Genomic DNA, 19,605 nt, shown 5'->3' with positions numbered 1-19,605 from the left:
ATTTATTACCTTTGTTTCTAATATAACTTACTATATTGTGAGCTTATATAATTTAAATTTTAATAACGCCTGTGTTTCACAGCCAGGTCATGAAATTCTTGTGAGCCGACATGAGCTCGTTCCAGCACACCACTGGATGAATGAACTCAGAGGCAGAAAAATAACAAAAACGGGTGCTTGGTGATCAAAAGACAAGGACTATGGGGAAAGTCACCGTCCATCCTCAAGTGGACAATTCCGGCGTCTCAATTCACCTCAAATCCCTTACCTCCACTGCTCCCCACCCCCGCCCCGCCTGGACCCACTTACCTGCAGCAGGAAGTCGAAGAGTGCCAGGCGTGCCCACTCGGCGTGATGGATGCCCAGGCATGGGGCCTGGTCCGGCTGGCTGCAGTCACGTGCCAGCAGGGCCTGGTACTGCAGCCAGCCCAAGGCCAGCGAGTTCTGGTCGTCATCTGGATCACCCAGGTGCTGCACGTCGGGTGCCCACCAGATGACGGGCCTTGCGCCACCGTCCGTGTAGCGGTAGGGCAGCAGGGGGCTGTGGAAGCGCCTGGCCACGGCAGGTAGGCTCCGGCGCAGCCCCAGCACGCGGTCCACGTGGAAGGACAGGACCTCAGACAGGTCCCCAGGCCTCTTGATCAGGCCACAGAGCCCCTGGGAGCAGAGGTGGCTGAGCCCTGGAGACAGGTCCTGAAGGGCACCCTTGGCGGAGAAGCCAACCTGCAGCACCTGCCCGTGGCCAGGGACCCTGGCTTTGCCCACCACCTGCCCCTGCGCCAGCAGCTGGAGGGTCTGCACATCCTGCTCTGTGAGCCACGGGGGCACCTGCTCGCTGGTCCTCAAGCCACTCGACAGCCTGGAGGTCTCAGCGTCACACCACACAGATCCTTGCAGCTCCCCAACAGAGCCAGGCCACTGATGAGCCCCCGTGGCCGGGGCGGGACCCCCTGCTTGTCGTCCACCAGTCAAGGCTCTGTTCCTCACTCCTGGCAGATCCCTGCCTTCTGCTGGATGAGGCCGGAGGGTCGGTCCAGTAGTAGCTCTCCAAGTCTGTAATGCTGCCATGTGGTGTCTTGCGAGGGGGCCATCTGGGGTGCCCGTCTCACTCTGTGCCTCCCAGAGGGGACCACTGTGCCAGGGGAGGTCCAGGTCTTTGGCTCCTGGACCCCTGACCTCATCTTCCCTCAGGAGCACCAGATGCCGGGTACTGAGTCTCAAATCTCCTGGAGGTACCAAAGTAATGCCCCTCTTGACCCTCCCTGGACGCCTGCTGTCCACGCTCCCTCCGTGGCCTTGCTCCTCAGCACACACCAGGATGGAGCTCCCAGGCAAGGCCCAGCCTCTCCGGAACCTCAGGTTTCTTGCCCGCTGCCTCCAGCCAGAGCTCAGAGCCTGCCTGCTCTGGGGGGCAGGGGCACCAGTTACCCGCTGGGGCTCCACGGGACCAGGGTCTGGGCTGGCGGCTGGGTGCTGTGGAGGGAAGCGGGTGACAGTCACCACAGACAGAGCCATTAAGAGGCAGAATGCCATCACCAGCCGCCTCTTGCCACGCAGCTTTCTCCAGAGCCAAGATGCCTGGGGGACGGGGTAGAAAAAGAAAGCTTAAGACCTGCGAAAACATCAGCCATAACCCACAAAACAACAGGACGGTGGATGAAGGAACATCTTGGGTGAACGAAGCGGGAAAAGAGCAGAGCCCGGTGGAGTAGCACCTAGCTGTCCTCAAGAGAGGCATGGGAGCCGCCAACTGCGCTCCTGCTTCAAAGCTCAGCCTGCTTTGTCTCCGGGACAGCCCTGGCCGATGCCTGCAGGCAGATTAGGCTTCTCCTCTCTGAATAAACTGCCATTATGACTCTAGTCACCAAGCACACTAAGAGCCTTTCCCCATCTTCCCCCACCACTAAGTGCGGCCCCTGTCGTTTCACCTCTACGTGATCCCACTCTGCGGACCTGCAGTCGTCTCCCACAAGCACGCTCTTCCCTTTTCCGGGGCACACGGCCACCCAGCTACAGATGACCTTGCCCGGCCTCCCTAGCAGCCAAGTGTGACCCTGGGACTAAGTCCTTGCCTATGGCCCAAAGCAGCCAAAAGGAAGTTGGCTGCCCCGGCTTTCCCCTCTCTGGGCACACAGGTGTGGCAGTGCCAGCTCCACACGTCTTGGCAAGGACACAGCCTGGGGCAGTGAGTTTTCAGCATGTGATCTCTGCACCAGCAGCATAAGCATCACCCGGAAACTAGTCGGAAATGCAAATTCGCAGGTCCTACCCCGGAACCACTAGATCAGAAATGGGCGCAGCAACCTGTGTTTTAACAAGTTCTCCGGGTGATTCTGATGCTTGGGCACCGTGGAGCCACCAGAAGGAAGGAACTTGGGAGCTTGCATGACCCCCTGGGAGCAGAACTGGCAAAAGCTGTTTAAGCCACTGTATGTTGGAGCCCCCCTAACTGTGAGCCTGAGGCGCCATCCCCATCCCCTACAACACCCCAGCAGCTACATCAGTCCAGGCACCCTGACCCTGACCAAAGCTGACGGGGCCATCCTGGACCCTGATCTACACTGCGCCAAATAGCTCCTCAGCCCCAACCTTGCCCCGGGAACAAAGGCTTGTGACAAGTCAGCAAGGTTGGCTTGCTCTGCTCGTGAACTTGAGATCAGGGGCACACGGCTGCCCAGCTAACGATGACAGCAGCGGCCATAGGCTATTGAGAGCCAGTATGCAGGGAGAGAGAAGGAACAGCTGCAAACCAGAAACCTAAACAGCAGGGAGCACCTGCCCAGCTTCCTGAAGCTTCTGGTTCCACACCTGACCTGGCCCAGCTCTCTGTTCTTCTTTCACTGGGTGGATTTAGCCCATTTCCATTACTTGAGATTCCATACACGTTTAGTCTTTGTTCTGTCGTAATATTTTATGGTATATTTTTTGTATTTATAATTTTTGACGTCTTTCACTATGTTTTCAGTTATGTTTACTTTGTTTTGTGGTATATATTTCTTATAACATTTAGGAAATTTTGATTTGGATCCTAATGATTACCTTTATGATTATATGCCCTTAAATGTCTAGTTCTTTAAACAGCAGCTCTTAAACCCTAGAAAGAATAATCATAAAATTATTTCCTTTTCCCCCATTCCCTACCATTCTTTTGCTATTCAATTTTAATCACTAGTATTATCTTTTTTAATGTTTACCTTTGTACAATTAAAAATGCTTACATTTTTACTATATTTTGTCAGCTTTAAATGATATTCTTTGGTCCCCAGCTATTATTCACAAACAGCATGTTTATTCTTTCTCCCACTTTTCCCTCATTCACCTTCCAAAGTTTTCTATTTGTGTCATTTCTATATTGTCAGAATATAAAACATGTCCCTTCTACCCTATTACTCCAATACTCACATTTGTTCGGTCTTAGTTCTTCAGTTAAATATATTCTTTGCATACGCCTGTCCCCTTTTGCCCTAGTTTTCCATTATTTCTTGGTTGACTGAAGTTAAAACTCCATAATTTTCTCAAGAAGTACTCATGGGTATAATAGTCTCTGGGTTCTTGCATGTTCAAAACTATTTTTCTATAGCATTCATACCTGAAAGAAAGTTTGGCGAGATATACAATACTGCTCACAGTTTCTTTCTTGGAATAGCTTGTAGGTTCTGCTCCACAGTTTTCTAACATCAAATGGTGCTGTGGAGAAATCTAAGATGAGACTGGCTTTTTACCCTGCCTCGGAGCCCTAAGAATCCTTTCTTTTTCTTCCCTTTTTTTTTTTTCATTTTTTCCCCAGCTTTACTGAGGTATAATTGACAAATAAAATTGTGTATATTTAAATTATTAAACATGATGATTTATGTATAGATTGTGAAATGATTACCACAATCAAGTTAGTTAACTCATCCATCACCTCACACATTACTTTTTTTGTGTGTAGTGAGAATGTTTAAGATATACTCTCTTTGCAAATTTCAAGTATACAATACTAGCTAGTCACCATGCTGTACATTAGATCCTCAGATCTTATTCATTTTATAGCTGAAAGTCTTTTTTTTTTTTTTTTAGATTCTACATACAAGTGATACTATACAGTATTTGTCTTTCTCTGTCTGGATTATTTCAGTTAGCATAATGTCCTCCAGGTTTATCCATGTTGTTGCAAATGGCAGGATTTCCTTCTTTTTTATGGCTCAGTAATATTGCATTGTATACAAGTATGCATTTTCTGTATCCATTCATCCATCGAAGGACATGTAGGTTATTTCCATGTCTGGGCTATTGTGCATAATGCTGCAATGAACATGGGAGTGCAGATATCTCTTCAAGATTTCTTTTCCTTCAGATAAATCCTCAGAAGGGCTCCTCCAATTTCTGTTTGGGGTTCCAGGGGCCCCCTCTCTATAGAGTATGCTTTTTGTGCCCTGTGTTATGTTCCCCTGGGCCCCCGACTGATTCCAGCTGCCCTCACAGTGGACAATCCCCCCACCTCAAGCCCCGGAACCATTCCCTGCTTTCTTGCCCACTCTCAGGGAGGCACAGAGGAAATTAACACCTTTGGGGACAACCCTCAACACATAGGTGACAAAAGTCAGTGGGTAAATAAATGCCCAGCCTCCATCCTTCAAAGGGACAATTCTGAGAGGCATTCTATATAATGCCACAGGATATGCCCAGTGGGACTGAGCCTCTTTTCTATAAAACAGATGATCTTTGTCTCCCCCTAAGATGCCTTTAGCTGATGATCCTTTTGAAGTGAGAGTCTAACTTTTTGCCTTTATTAGATATATTTTAATATGATCTTTATTACTATTTAACACACACACATATGTGTAATACATGCATAGATAAGCACTGTGAAAAACCCAGATAACACAGTTGGTCCTCCATAATCATGGGTTCCACATCCCCAGATTCAACCAACTGCAGATCCCATTATTGATGTTAACTTTTCAATTGTATATGAGTTATTATCTCCTTTAATTCTCACAACAATGTAGGGAAATGGGAATTATTCCATTTCCTATTTTACAGATGAGAAAACTGAAAGGTCCAGAGTGCTAATTTGCCCAGGGTCAAACAGCTGGCAAGAATACCAGTATTTTTAATTAAAACTAAAAGTAGAAAAGGCCATGGACAAAGAAGTCTGTTTGGTTTTGTTTTTTCCTTCTACAATAAAAAGAAAACTATGTTTTCAAGTTGGATTCATAATCTGGATTCTCAAAGTTCCGGATACCACTAGGGAAAAATAAATCATCTTTTAAAAACGTTTCAAGAAGACAGACTGTTTTGATCCTTCTCTAGGCCTCACTTGGCTTCAGACAACCTGGGGAAAGTTGGCAATTGTGCAGTTGTGCAGAGAGAAAGGTTCAAAACGGCCATGAGCAGATGTCCCTGTAGGGCCACACAAGCAAAGCTTTTGGGAAAAGAAAAGCTGCTTTGATTGAACTGTAAAAACATCCTCTGGAGAGAAATATTCAGCTGAATAATACAGAGCACTTTAGAGAAAGTAGTAAAGAATGATGCACAATGTACTAGAAAGTTTGCTGGTGGAACCCAACTGACTCCACTGCTATGCACTGGCCAGTGGAACCCGCCCCCAATTCTCCCATCCAAAACACACGCACTGTCTCTTGCGACGCTGGTGGCAGTAGGGAAAGGAGAATGGTGTCTGGTTCTACAGTTGCTCTGTTTCTCCTCCCTCCTCAAATCTCACCTCCCACCCTTTCACCAAGACTTCCCCCCTTAACTTCTCAGAGAAGATGCCCACTGGACCAGCAGACACATCCGCTCACAGCTGCAGAGGAATCGGGGTGAAAAAAGAGAGTAGCCAGGAAAACTTTGGGGAAGACACATTTGAGTTCTAGATTAGCTTGTGCCCTTCTGGGTTGAGTTACAATGGGTGAGATACACAACCACTCTGCCCCATTTCCTCAGTTATAAAATGGGGGAGAATGAGATAAGTCCTCCCTCCAAAGACTGGCACAAGAAAAAAGTGAGTCAAAATATAGAAAGGACCCACTACATAGTTTGGTACATTTACATGGTGGGATCAGGGTTTCTGTCCCCACTTTCCGAACTCCCTCTATTTTTCTGGGATCGGAAAAATTTCCACCACCACCCCTTCCTGGGTTTTGGCATATTGCAATGGGGACATTTGGGAGTACAGCTCAAGGCAGAGACAGAAAGAGAAACTCTTTCATCATAAAACCACAAGCATAAATTAGGAGGAGGCCACCTGGGCAGTGAGAAGGGTCTTGCCCTGCAGAGGCGCCATCCAAAGATAATCCAGGATGGAACAGGAAGGAATCACTTGGCTTAAAAGTATATGGGAGGGCTTCCCTGGTGGTGCAGTGGTTAAGAATCCGCCTGCCAATGCAGGGGACACGGGTTCGAGCCCTGGTCCGGGAAGATCCCACATGCTGCAGAGCAACTAAGCCCATGTGCCACAACTACTGAGCTTGTGCTCTAGAGCCCTTGAGCCACAACTACTGAGCCCGCGTGCCACAACTACTGAAGCCTGCGCACTTAGAGCCCACGCCCCGCAACAAGAGAAGCCACCGTAATGAGAAGCCCGTGCACTGCAACGAAGAGTAGCCCCCGTTCGCTGCAACTAGAGAAAGCCCGCGCGCAGCAACGAAGACCCAATGCAGCCAAAACTAAATAAATTAAAATTAAAAAAAAGAAGTGTATAGGAAGTTGAGGAGAGAAAGAGTGGGAACCAAGAAGGATGTACGCACAAGGCCTAAAAGGAAAAGACTGAGATTTTGGCTTCCCTAACAACTGTAGGAAGGGGACCCAGGAGAGTAGTAAAGAGCCCGGTCCACTGAGAAGCTGCGGGCTGTGCTGGGCTGGACACAGGAGCCGCCACCAAACTCCCCATCATTGCCTCCCTCCATACAGGGTGCAGGCAGCTCTTAAACATGAAGTGAAAGACAGTGTCACTTTTGGAATCATGTGGACCATTTCTTTAAAGTCTCTATTGAATTTGTTACAATACTACTTCTGGTTTTTGTTTTGGTGTTTTGGTCATGAGGCATGTGGGATCTTAGCTCCCTGACCAGGGTTCGAACCCGCACCCCTTGCATTGGAAGGAGAAGTCTTAACCACTGGACCACCAGGGAAGTCCCCATTGATGGAATCATTTGTTCACTATTCCTTCCTCCTCACCCTGCCATGGCTTCACTGAAGATAGAATACACTTCCTCACCCACTGTCTTTGACCTCGGTCGTGTGACTTGCTTTTGCCAATGGAATGTAAGTGGACAAAACACAGGCCACGTCCTACTGGAGGCTTTAAATGTGCTTGTGGGGTGTTTGCCGCCTTGCAAACTTGTCCTCCACCATGACAGGAGCATGTCCCAGGCAAGGCACGTGGAGCAGACCTGAACTCAGTCCCCAGCCTGGACCTAACCCAGCCACCCCCTACTGGGCCCAGCATACCCACAGCCCTGGAACCAAGATCAGGGTGTATGCTGTTGTAAACCATTGTGATTGTGGGGCTGTTTGCTATGCAGCATGATCACAGCAAACCCTAACTAATACAGATCCTGTGGTGATTTCTTTTGGGCTCAATGTGTGCCCTTTGTCAGAAAACAGTAAGGCAGTTTAGCAATGTAGTGCCCTTCCCTTGACTAATAAGGGCATGGTGGTGTCACTACAGATGCACGACAGGCTCTGACGATGATGATGGTGCAACCTGGTCACGGACACATCCCGTGAACCAGTTTCCCCCATGAGATGGGCAGATGGCACGGAGGACGCCTTCTGTCAAATGAAAACCAGAGCGGTCTTTTGAGAAGAACTTTTTGGAAAAATTCCAACATACACTGGTGGCCTCTGCACAGACACAGTTTGAGAAACTAGAACATTTAGAGAAAAGGACTTGATTACAGTTAGTACTGTAACCACCAGCAGAAGACTTTTTCTCATTTCTAAAGGGCCACAGGAAAAGGAATGCTCTTCTTCTTTGGGGAAATTAGTCAGGACTTGGCCTCACTTTGGGGCACCAGCTCTCCCTTCCCCAGACCACCTCCCAGAACGCCCTGCTGTAAACCCTGACATCCCAGGCTCATCAGATATGACTTTCACCGGCTGCTGCACAGGAACGAGCTGGCAGGAACAGAGGCAAAGCCGTCTTTTCTCAACTCCCAGATGTCAAAAAAAGACATCGAAAACCTGGTCCTCCACTGAACTGCCTTGGCAGGTGGGATAACATGAAGGGCAGGGAAGGTGGGGAAAATACAGAGATCGCATGTTCCTCTCCCCATCACAACAGACAGAATCACAAAGCACTTGTACAGTGTTTCTTGGTGGGAGTTTCCTGGGTGGGAGAAGGGGCAGAGGGAAGTCACATGGGGGGTGTGTGTGTGTGTGTGCGCGTGTGTGTGTGTAATAAAAATCAAGTTTGGCTCTAGTTCTGGAGTCATCACTAAGGTGTGACAGCCCCTTCTGTTCCATCCCCCGACCTCTGCCCTCTACTCAGCAGCCCCCACTGGCTGATCACTGATTCATCACTACTCAGACTCTGGGTGAGACTGGCAGAGATTTTGCAATTTGGAATTTCTGTTCCATTTTTTAAAGACCAGTTAAATAATTTTCATAACAAAACCATGGCTCGGGTGAGAGGGAATACATAAGCATATTTTCAGAGGGCTGGATTAAAACCACATGTTGGTCCTGTGAGTAACACTGCAGGCTGGACCTGCTCAATGTCTGCTTCCCTTGGCTGAACCCAGAATCAGGCCCTAGGCAGGGGGAGCTGGGCTGGCGCAAGACTCTGGGGGCAAAGGCGACAGGCACAGCCAGTTGGACCCTCCAGGCACAAGGCGTCCCTCTCCCAGTCAGATCTCTGGGTCCTGGGAGGCCGGAATTGTTCGTGCTACTGTGGGCAGAACCCCAGGCCGCCTGTCTCCTAAGCCACCACCCAGCCAGGCCCCTTGCTCAGCTCCATTGGAGAGCTGCGATTTTCCTTCCACATCAGCAACTTCAAGACAAGAAAGGAACTTTTGCCCCTGTAATTTCTGGTCCAGCCAATCTCTAGGCAGGGGAAACCCAAAGGAATGATAATTAACATTTATTCAGTGTTCACTATGAGCCCGAGACTATTTGAAGAACTTTACTTCTATTAATTCATTTAATCTCTCTGTCAGTCTTGCAAGGTAGATATGAGGATTACTAACCCATTTTACAGGTAAGGAAAACAAGGCATAGAGAAATGAGGTGACCCCAACTTCACAGAGGACAGTGTCATGACATGAACCCAGGCCATCTGGTTCCAGAGCCAGTGACTTAATAACTGGGTCACTCTGGAAAGGGGCTGCTACCCACAGCCCCTGCTCCAGCTCTGATTCCAGAGGACTGCACTGGGTCTCAGGGGTGGGCCCTGCTCTCAAAGGTTTAGCTCTTTGGGATTGGTCAGTTCATCTGTAAAATGAAGCTTGAGTGAGATCAATGGTAGGTGACAGCCTTTTTGCACTGGGACAAGTTGAGGGAAAATAAAATGTTTTCAGGCTACATTTATTCTTCTTTCGAAATGAAAATAACTTATTGTGTTTCATGCTCTACTTTATTAAATAGAAGAATATCAGTGAGAAAATGCCACCATTTGACCCACTCAACTCTGGGCATACTTGAGAGGTAACATCAGAAGCGGGTTTCTAATAATCTGTTATCCTCAAATTAAATCTAGGGCTTGACTCAAAACCATGCAGGTTCTATGTCTCCTGCTCCATCCAAAAGAAGATGGTGCCCAAGTTCCTTTCAGCTCAAGCACTCTCAAGACTGTAGCCAGGAAATTGAACATATCTGACTTGAGAAGTGACTATAGCAGATCTTATTAACAACAGCCACTTACTAAGCATATACCATGCTCCAAGCACACTCAAAACCCCACAAAGTATGTACTGTAAATATGATGAATTTACAACTATAGAAATTAAGATTTACAGGCTTCCTGACTTCAGGCTATACTACAAAGCTACAGTAATCAAAACAGTATGGTACTGGCACCAAAACAGAAATATAGATCAATGGAACAGGATAGAAAGCCCAGAGATAAACCCACGCACCTATGGTCAATTAATCTATGACAAAGGAGGCAAGAATATACAATGGAGAAAAGACAGTCTCTTCAATAAGTGGTGCTGGGAAAACTGGACAGTTACATGTAAAAGAATGAAATTAGAACATTCTCTAACACCACACACAAACATAAACTCAAAATGGATTAAAGACCTAAACGTAAGACTGGATACTATAAAACTCCTAGAGGAAAACATAGTCAGGACACTCTTTGACACAAATTGTAGCAATATCTTTTTGGATCCATCTCCTGGAGTAATGGAAATAAAAACAAAAATAAACAAATGGGATGTAATTAAACTTGAAAGCTTTTGCACAGCAAAGGAAACCATAAATAAAATGAAAAGACACCTACAGAATGGGTGAAAATATTCACATATGTTGCAGCTGACAAGGGATTAATCTCCAAAATATACAAACACAACAGCTCAATATCAAACAAACAAACAATCCAATCAAAAAATGGGCAGAAGATCTAAACAGACATTTCTCCAAAGAAGACATACAGATGGCTAAAAAGCACATGAAAAGATGCTCAACATCACTAATTAGTATTAGAGAAATGCAGATCAAAACTCACACCTATCAGAATGGCCATCATCAAAAAGTCTACAAACAAATGATGCTAGAGAGGGTGTGGTGAAAAGGGAACCCTCTTACACTGTTGGTGGGAATGTAAATTGGTACAGCCACTATGTAGAACAATATGGAGGTTCCTTAAAAGACTAAAAGCAAAGCTACCATATGATCCTGCAATCCCACTCCTGTGCATATATCCAGAGAAAACTGTAACTCGGAAAGATACATGCACTCCCAATGTTCATTGCAGCACTATTTACAATAGCCAAGACATGGAAGCAACCTAAATGTCCATTGACAGAGGAATGGATAAAGAAGATGTGGTACTTATATACAGTGGAATATTACTTAGCCATAGAAAAGAATGAAATAATGCCATTTGCAGCAACACGGATGGACCTAGAGATGATCATACTAAGTGAAGTAAGTCAGACAGAGAAAGACAAATGTCATATGATATCACTTATATGTGGAATCTAAAAAAATGATACAAATGAACTTATTTACAAAACAGAACATAGAAAACAAACTTACGGCTACCAAAGGGGGAAGGGGTGGGAGGAGGAATAAATTAGGAGTTTGGGATTAACAGATAACACTACTACATTTAAAATAGATAAACAATGAGAAACTATATTCAATACCTTGTAATAACCTATAACAGAAAAGAATTTGAAAAAGAATATATATATAGATACATATATATACATATATATATAACTGAATCACTTTGCTGTACACCTGAAACTAACAACAGTGTAAACAACTATACCTCAATTTTTTTTAAAAAATGAAAATCTCTTTTCATTACCTCTTCACCTTTCCTTAATCTGCCCAAGTAAATGCTCTCCTTGGCACACCTGAAGTAAAGCATTTTGAACAAATAAAGGCACTACAGGTATTCTGCCTTGGGGGATTTATGGCAGAGACGGGGGCTAAAGGTTCATGATGGGGGATAAATTGAAGCTCTCCTAAGGCTCAGATCTGAATCTCATTCACCCCAAGCAAACGAGTCCATGGCTCTCTGCCCAGGTTCTGCCGCTTAGCTTTCACAGCATAACTTCAGGCACATAGTAACCTTGTGATGTGATGGAAACTTCCTGGTTGAACAATATGAAGACCAAATGAAATCTCAGAAAGTGATGGTTCTCATTCCGGGGGAAGAAAAGAAACATGGGGGAGAGCCCCAGAAAATACCAGCTCTAAAAACAATAAAGAGAAGAATGTTACATTTCGAGATAGCAGACATCTATGATCCAAATGAATTCACCACACCCTCATGAAAATAAGAAAAGCAATTCAAGAAATTGTTTCAGCAAAGGTTTCAGCCAAAATAAAAATTATTTTTCAAGAACTTTAATAGAAATTGAAATTTCAACTCTTTCCACCCACTTGGCTGCATTTTATTTAGGACATAAAGGGCTGTAAGGTGTTTTCAGATTTGGGGATTTAAGAAAGCCTAGGGGACTTCCCTGGTGGCGCAGTGGTTAAGAATCCGCCTGCCAATGCAGGGGACACAGGTTCGAGCCCTGGTCCGGGAAGACCCCACATGCCGCGGAGCAGCTAAGCCCATGTGCCACAACTACTGAGCCTGCGCTCTAGAGCCCACGAGCCACAACTACTGAGCCCACGTGCCACAACTACTGAAGCCCGTGCACCTAGAGCCCGTGCTCTGCACGAGAAGCCACCGCAGTGAGAAGCTCCTGCACTGCAACGAAGAGTAGCCCCCACTTGCTGCAACTAGAGAAAGCCTGCACACAGCAATAAAGACCCAATGCAGCCAAAAATAAATAAATAAATAGATAAATTTATAGAAAAGAAAAAAAAGAAAGCCTAGGAAGTGGCCCTTGCAAGCATTAGGGCTCTCCTGGAGGACACCGCCCATCAGGAGGGAGGCTCTGGCTGGGTAACACCTGAGCATGGGTTTGCCTTTTCAGTCTCCATCGTTCGCTGTAGTGATTTCTGTCAGTGGCAACTGAGCTGTTATCTACAACTGCCTGGAAACCAACACGTGACTAGAGCACCATGAAGTGGAGGACACTGGGAGAGCCATGTGATGTCAGGCACTTCTGAGACCCTCAGGGCACAAGTGTGGGGATTCAAGGTACCTAGGGCAGGAGGCAGGCAACTTCCTCCAAAGGGACAGTGTAGGGCTGAGGCACGGAAAAGTGTCGCTCCCCAAATTCTGCTATATCACAATCTTACCCTTTTATTCTGCGTACCCCAATAGGGCAGGCACTGGGTCAGGAAACAGGGACACGAGCATGAGGAAGGCTTGGCTCTCCCCTTAAGCAACTCACTGTCTCATTGTAAAAATGTGAATGATACAATCATTTGCCCCAAACCAGTTTTGGCCACCCCAAAGCCCCCCACAAAACTGGCCTTGCCTACATCCAGGGCATCTATCTTCCTAAGGTTGAAGGGGTGCAGATGGCAGAGTATGGAAAGCCAGGGAGCAGAGCTGGGTGCCAATCCCCAAGGACTCCACCACAGTCAGAGAACATCTCACATTTGTTTAGTGTTTTTCACTATATGGCTAGAAGGATGTTGTTTCCAGACATTCTCACAACAACCCTGGAAGGGAAGAAGGAATTCTCACTATGCCCATTTTACAGACGAAGAAATTCAGGCTCAGAGAGACCTAGCCATTTGCACAGGTGGCACACCAACTAAATAGAAGAGCTGGGATTCCAACTCAGGTCTTCAGCCTCCAGAGACCAAGTGCTTTCCTGCACACAGGAGCCAGGCCTGGGGATTTGGGAACACACGAGGGAAGGATTAGCTAAGGCCCTTGGGTGCTCATCCAGAAGCATTTTCTTTTTTTTTTTTTTAACATCTTTATTGGAGTATAATTGCTTTACAGTGTTGTGTTAGTTGCTACTGTATAACAAAGTGAATCAGCTATACATATACATATATCTCCATATCCCCTCCCTCTTGCGTCTCCCTCCCACCCTCCCTATCTCACCCCTCTAGGTGGTCACAAAGCACCAAGCTGATCTCCCTGTGCTATGCAGCTGCTTCCCACTAGCTATTTTACATTTGGTAGTGTATATATGTCCATGCCACTCTCTCACTTCGTCTCAGCTTACCCTTCCCCCTCCCCATGTCCTCAAGTCCATTCTCTAACGTCTGCATCTTTATTCCTGTCCTGTCCCTAGGTTCATCAGAATGATTTTTGTTTTTAGATTCCATATATATGTGTTAGCATACAGTATTTGTTTTTCTCTCAGAAGCATTTCTGATGCTCCCAGCTGACATGGGGGAGCCAGTGCCAGCAAAAGGCTTTAGAAGACCTGAGAAATTCCTACGTCTGTCTCTTCATTACACGAGCTGGGAACCTGATACCAGCCGAGACACGGGAGATGATGGGCTTCATTATCCTTCAATAAATACTTTCCAAACATCCACTTCAGAAAGGCAGAATCCTAAAGGACACCCTGGAGGACACACAGGAGCTAGACTCTCTAGGTCCAAACCCCAGCTCCACCACTACTGAGCATGTCATATAACATCAGTTTCCTCACCTGAAAAATGGGTATGATAATGGTACCGACCTCAAAGAATTGTGGGGAGGATTCAATGACTTTTAATAAACTGTTAAGAACAGGGCACTGCATGTATTTTTATCGTGATTACTCAGCACTATCATTTAATCCCAGGATTATTAAATCCCTGCAGAACTTTGCGACTCCAGTACCTTCTTTAGGTTACTATCCTGTGCCTCACTGTCGCCAACTGTGAACAGCTGGTTAACGGTTAAGTCACAGCACTCTGAGGACGGGTAAGTCATGGTTGAGAGGAAGGCGCATTGGGAAGTCTCAGGAACTGATGCTAAGATACATCCTCAGAGCCACCATTTGCTCAAGTGACCAAAAGAGCAGCCTCTGACTCCAGCTTGGCAAGCTCAGTGCCCCAAACTTCTGGACATTGGCTGTGGAGCCCCATAGAGGGCTAAATACTCTTGGAGAGAAGCTTGCCAGCAGGAGAGCAGGGCTCAGCCATGAAATGCCTTGAAGATTAGCCCTTGGGAGGGTTGAAACAAAGCTACCCTTGGAATCTGAGCAAGTTTATCAGATGGGCAGTCTGTGGGCTGAAGGGGAAATAAAGGGACCCTTGTGTGGGAGGGCTCATGGGGCATTTCCCGACAACTATGAGGCATAGAGCTCCTTCCAGCAGGAGGCCTGGGGCTCAAGAGGACTAGGGAGGAACTGGGCAGCCGTGTCTAGGGGCACAGATGGAACCGTCTTGGAGGCACGGAGGTCCTCCCTCCAGGAAACTCCATGACGTCGGCTGTAGCCAGCATTGTGGAGCACCTCCTGTGCCAGGCTCCATGCCAGGTACTTGACTCGCAACAGCTCATTTATTGCCTGCAACCTCCCTCTAGGGAAGGCATCACTGTTCATATCAGGCATTGAGGAAACTGAGGCACAGGGAGCTCGCGTCTCATCCTCACAGCCTCATAGCTAAGTGGCAGAGGTGGGATTCAAACCTGGGTCTGGCTGACTCCATCAGTGTATTAACTAGAATTCTGTCCGTGCTATTACAGAAGCCTCAAAGAACAAGAGTGGTTTCCCTCCCTGCCACCCTTCTGCAAGCAAGCAAGCAAGCAAGCAAACCTGGAAAGCTGGCCTCATCCTGCCCCAAGAGAGAATAAAAAGCCTTTGCTTTCAAAAGCCAAGGCTTCTAGAGGTGAATTAAGCTAGGCTTTCTGTCTGATATTAGGTTACCTAGGTGAGGGCTCGATTGGAGCCAAACAATTCAATTTAGAAAAAGCAAGGCTGTTGTTCATCTAAAGATGGTGGATGAAATACATGCCATTCCTCTCTGCCCTCCTGAAACCTCATAAAAATGACAGTAAAGGGGTCTTATTTTTAAGGGACAAACCCACAAGGATAAAGAGAACTGGGCAGGAGGCAACGGAAGCTAAATTCAGGACGCTAGAAAATAGGTGAGTGAATGGCAATGGACTTAGCAGACCACGAAGGCTGAATTCTCAACAGGAAGGCGGAAGGGTAAGACTCACCATGATCTATCCTGCAGAAGCCACCCCAACATGTCCAGAAATGGTGCCACCAAGTACCTCCAGAGGCGGGGGTGAAGGTGAGTCAAAAACAAGAGGGTTGCTTGAAAGTCTACTTAAGAAGAAGCTAGCCCCCCAGATCCCTTGTTCCATGCTGCTTGGCCAGATAATGCAGCCCTGCACCTGGCTAAGGACTTGGAGGGAGAAAGCCAGGGAATCTATATACTGGGGAGCATCTGGCACAACTGAGGGCAGGGAACTATACTGAAAAGAGAAGTTTTAAGAAAGCATTTACACACTGAACATTGAAATATTGCAGGGGCCCCCCCAGGTAGCCAAGAAAATGGCTGAAAAGAAGACTCCAGTTGTAGTGAACACAATTATTTGCATCCCGCCACCATACACACACATTCACACACTTGCATTTTGATGGATCAGCCCTAGCGATGGCCTGGCTTGTCCCCATAGTCGTGGAGTCAGTTTGTTGCTGCAGCCATTAAAAGCCAAAGCTTCCACAGCAGTGGCTACTTGAGGCTCTTTAAGCCACCAATAGGCACATCCTGAAAGCCTAACCACAGCTGCTATGCCTCTCACCTGCCCTTCCCCTGGCCCCCATGACTAGCAGGTGGGTGGTACCCACGAGTACACAACGTGGAAGCACAGCGAAATTCAGGTCGAGGGGAGCAAACCTTTGATCACTAGGAGAATGAACCCAGTGGATAAATTCAAGTGGTCCTGAATTCAATTTGTGCAGCGTCTTGGTAGGGCTGTAAGATGCTGCAGTCAATTACACTTAGCAGCAGCCAGCTTAAAAATGGATCCTCTTAACATCTCTCCCTGCGTCTCTGTGTGTTCCTTGAGCTTGCACTCACTCTCCAACAAAACAATAGCACAGGGCTTCCCTGGTGGTGCAGTGGTTGAGAATCTGCCTGCCAATGCAGGGGACACGGGTTCGAGCCCTGGTCTGGGAAGATCCCACATGCCGCGGAGCAACTGGGCCCGTGAGCCACAACTACTGAGCCTGCGTGTCTGGAGCCTGTGCTCCGCGACAGCAGAGGCCGCGATAGTGAGAGGCCCGCGCACTGCGATGAAGAGCGGCCCTGCTCGCCGCAACTAGAGAAAGCCCTCGCACAGAAACGAAGACCCAACACAGCCAAAAATAAATAAATAAATAAATAAAATTTTAAAAAACAATAGCACACAAACCTTCTGCCTCAGGCTCAGCTACTGGGAACCCAGGTGAAGACAAACCAAGACACCATCATTGTGAAATTTCAGAACACTGAGGGAAATACCCTACAAGTTTCCAGAGAGAAAGAAAAAAACTGAAACAGGTTTTATACAAAGTAATCAAGAATAAGAAAGGCTTTGGCCTCATTACTGCGACATGGAAGGCTACAGCACAATTGAGCAAATCCTTCAAAATCTGACAGAAAATGATTTCTGGCTTAGAATTTTATATTCTGCCTTAGAATTTTATACTCAGCCAAACTATCAATCCCACTGTGAGGGTAAAATAAGAGCAGTTTCAGACATACAGTGTTTCCAAATGGTTTACTCCTCAGCACCAGATCACTTGGACCAATGCAGCTGTCAACACAAACACAAAGGCAAGCATAAAAATTGCAGTGTGATGGGGTTTCAACTGATGGGAGAGTTAGATTCTAATAGAGCAAATTAGGCAAAAATGAAGTCTAGATCAAAACTACCCTTGAAAATCCCTTAAGAAAGAAAGAAATGTATACACATCTATTTTTCCTCCAACCTTAGAAAAGAGGCTGAGTCTTTTGTCTCAAACAAATAAAACCACAGAGTTGGGAAATTCCAGTAGCACACTCAGCCTCTGAGACCATGTGTCTTGAGAAACACTTGGACCGTCTACCAAGAGATTCTGGGGGAGGAATGTCTGAATGCAGACCTACTTAGCTCCACTCACATTTGGAAGAAGACTAGCAATAATTAACACCAGATTTCTAATCAGCAGAGTTTCCGTGTTGTGCAGTTTCTGGTAATAAGAAGAATCCAAAAAGGAGAGGGGTGTGTGTGCGACCTTGAAAAAGGTCAGGGAGCTGCCTCAAGGGCAGCTGGGGGCCTTGAGGAAACACAACCTCAGGTGGGAAAAAGGGTGCCTGAGGAGAGGGGGGGCAGCCTGCAGGATAAGAGGAAGAAGTGAGCCTAGGATCCAGTTGGCAGGAAGCCTCTCTAGCCCGCAGAAATTCTTTCTCCAAAGCAAGCTTGACTGTCCTCTCACTGGTCATGTAAATTTTTAAAAGTAATGTTGCCCCAGACGCCCCCCAATGCCAGCCCTCTGATGACAACCCGAGGGCCCCACCTTCACCTTTACCTACGTTGTTTCCCTAATTTCTCACTGAAGCTCCTGGCAAAATCAGGTGTTCCTGGAAGTCAGGAGCTGTCGCCCCCGCCCCACCTTGAATCCCAGCTCTCCTCTTTGAAAGGGATAAAGTCAATCGATGTTTCCCCCATCTGCAGCTCTGTATTCATGAATAAATAAGCAAACGTGCCAGAGCCCTGGTTAGACAGAGTTCTGCCAAGGAGAAGATCTGGTGCTGGGTGTTCCCAACACTGGAACATCTGGGATGTGTGTCCGGTGGACACACCGGGGGAGGGGCAGAGGTGGAAACAGGGAAGAGGAACCAAGGAGAGAGCTCTCCTAGGCAGGAAAATGTGGCTGAACTCCATCTCCCTCCTGGGACAGGCATCCGCTGGGTACCTCACCAGTGCATGACAAAAGAATGAGAGTGGCATGGACATATATACACTACCAAACGTAAAATAGATAGCTAGTGGGAAGCAACCGCATAGCACAGGGAGATCAGCTCTGTGCTTTGTGACCACCTAGAGGGGTGGGATAGGGAGGGTGGGAGGGAGGGAGATGCAAGAGGGAGGGGATATGGGGATATATGTATATGTATAACTGATTCACTTTGTTATAAAGCAGAAACTAACACACCATTGTAAAGCAATTATACTCCAATAAAGATGTTAAAAAGAAAGAAAGAAAGAATGAGATTTTTCCCCGTCTGCAAGAAAATGTAAAATTTGGTCAGGGAGATGTGTCCAGGGCAAGACTTTAAAAGGCAAAACTAGCAAGGAGGAGAAATTAGTCTTCAGTGTCCTCTATGCCCCCATTCTATCCCCAAATACATCTAAAACGAAATTGTCCATAACCTCAGCCACTTGTTAGATAATTATACAGTTCATCTCTTGGGAGCAGCACTCTGAAACAAGTGTAAGAAGGACAGTGTTTACAAAGTATTAATTCCTGCTTGCATTCCTGAGACCCTGAGCTGCATCTTATCCATCTCTCTGGGCATGATATAGAAGAATGTTACAAAACGGTGCTAGGAGTTAGACCTTCTAACTTCTGACATGCAAAATAGAATTATGTGGAAATACACAGACTTGTAGATGAGGCTGTTGTCTTGAAAGACAATTTCCCAGATTCCTTCATCTCTCCTTAGCAACAAGGACCAAGCCTGGAGAATCTGGTTAATTTGGCCCAGGGGCCACCAGTTTGAGACCCCTGGTTTATACGCTCTCTAAGTTCCTTCTACTTCTGAGATTCTGCAGCTCCCTGTGTTTCCACAGCCTCAAAAAAGAACTCGATTGAAGAGCTGTCAACCTAACTCTGGAAGTTATTTGTTAAATACCTAATTACTACTGATTTGGGAATGTGAAGTCACATTGGTCCCACGGGACCCCTAGGAGAGCACAGCCCGAGCCTGACCTCCCAGGGCCAGCTGATGAGGGGGAAGTAACTCATGATCCTCAAAGCAGAAGCTGGATGACTTCTATGGTAAACTGAATAAGGGCTCCCAAAGACATCCAGGACCTAATGCCTGGGACCTGTGAAAGTTACTTTATGTGCGAAGAGGGACTTTGCCGATGTGATTAAATGAAGGATCTGG

General features: G+C 46.7%; 1 protein-coding gene across 3 annotated transcripts in view; it reads right to left on the bottom strand.

Moving 5' to 3' along the window:
• Positions 1-19,605, bottom strand: part of GASK1A (golgi associated kinase 1A) — a 77,320-nt gene that overhangs the window by 22,914 nt on the left and 34,801 nt on the right. For all 3 annotated transcript variants that reach the window (XM_007193466.2, XM_057555544.1, XM_007193465.2), the window contains one exon: positions 310-1,578. In XM_007193466.2, coding sequence (XP_007193528.2) covers positions 310-1,533 — 1,224 coding nt within the window. In that variant the 5' untranslated portion in view covers positions 1,534-1,578. The remainder of the gene's footprint in view (positions 1-309; positions 1,579-19,605) is intronic.

Source organism: Balaenoptera acutorostrata, chromosome 10 (genome assembly GCF_949987535.1).
Source record: "Balaenoptera acutorostrata chromosome 10, mBalAcu1.1, whole genome shotgun sequence".
Classification (NCBI taxonomy): Eukaryota; Metazoa; Chordata; class Mammalia; order Artiodactyla; family Balaenopteridae; genus Balaenoptera; species Balaenoptera acutorostrata.
This window is presented reverse-complemented; position numbering and strand designations above follow the sequence as displayed.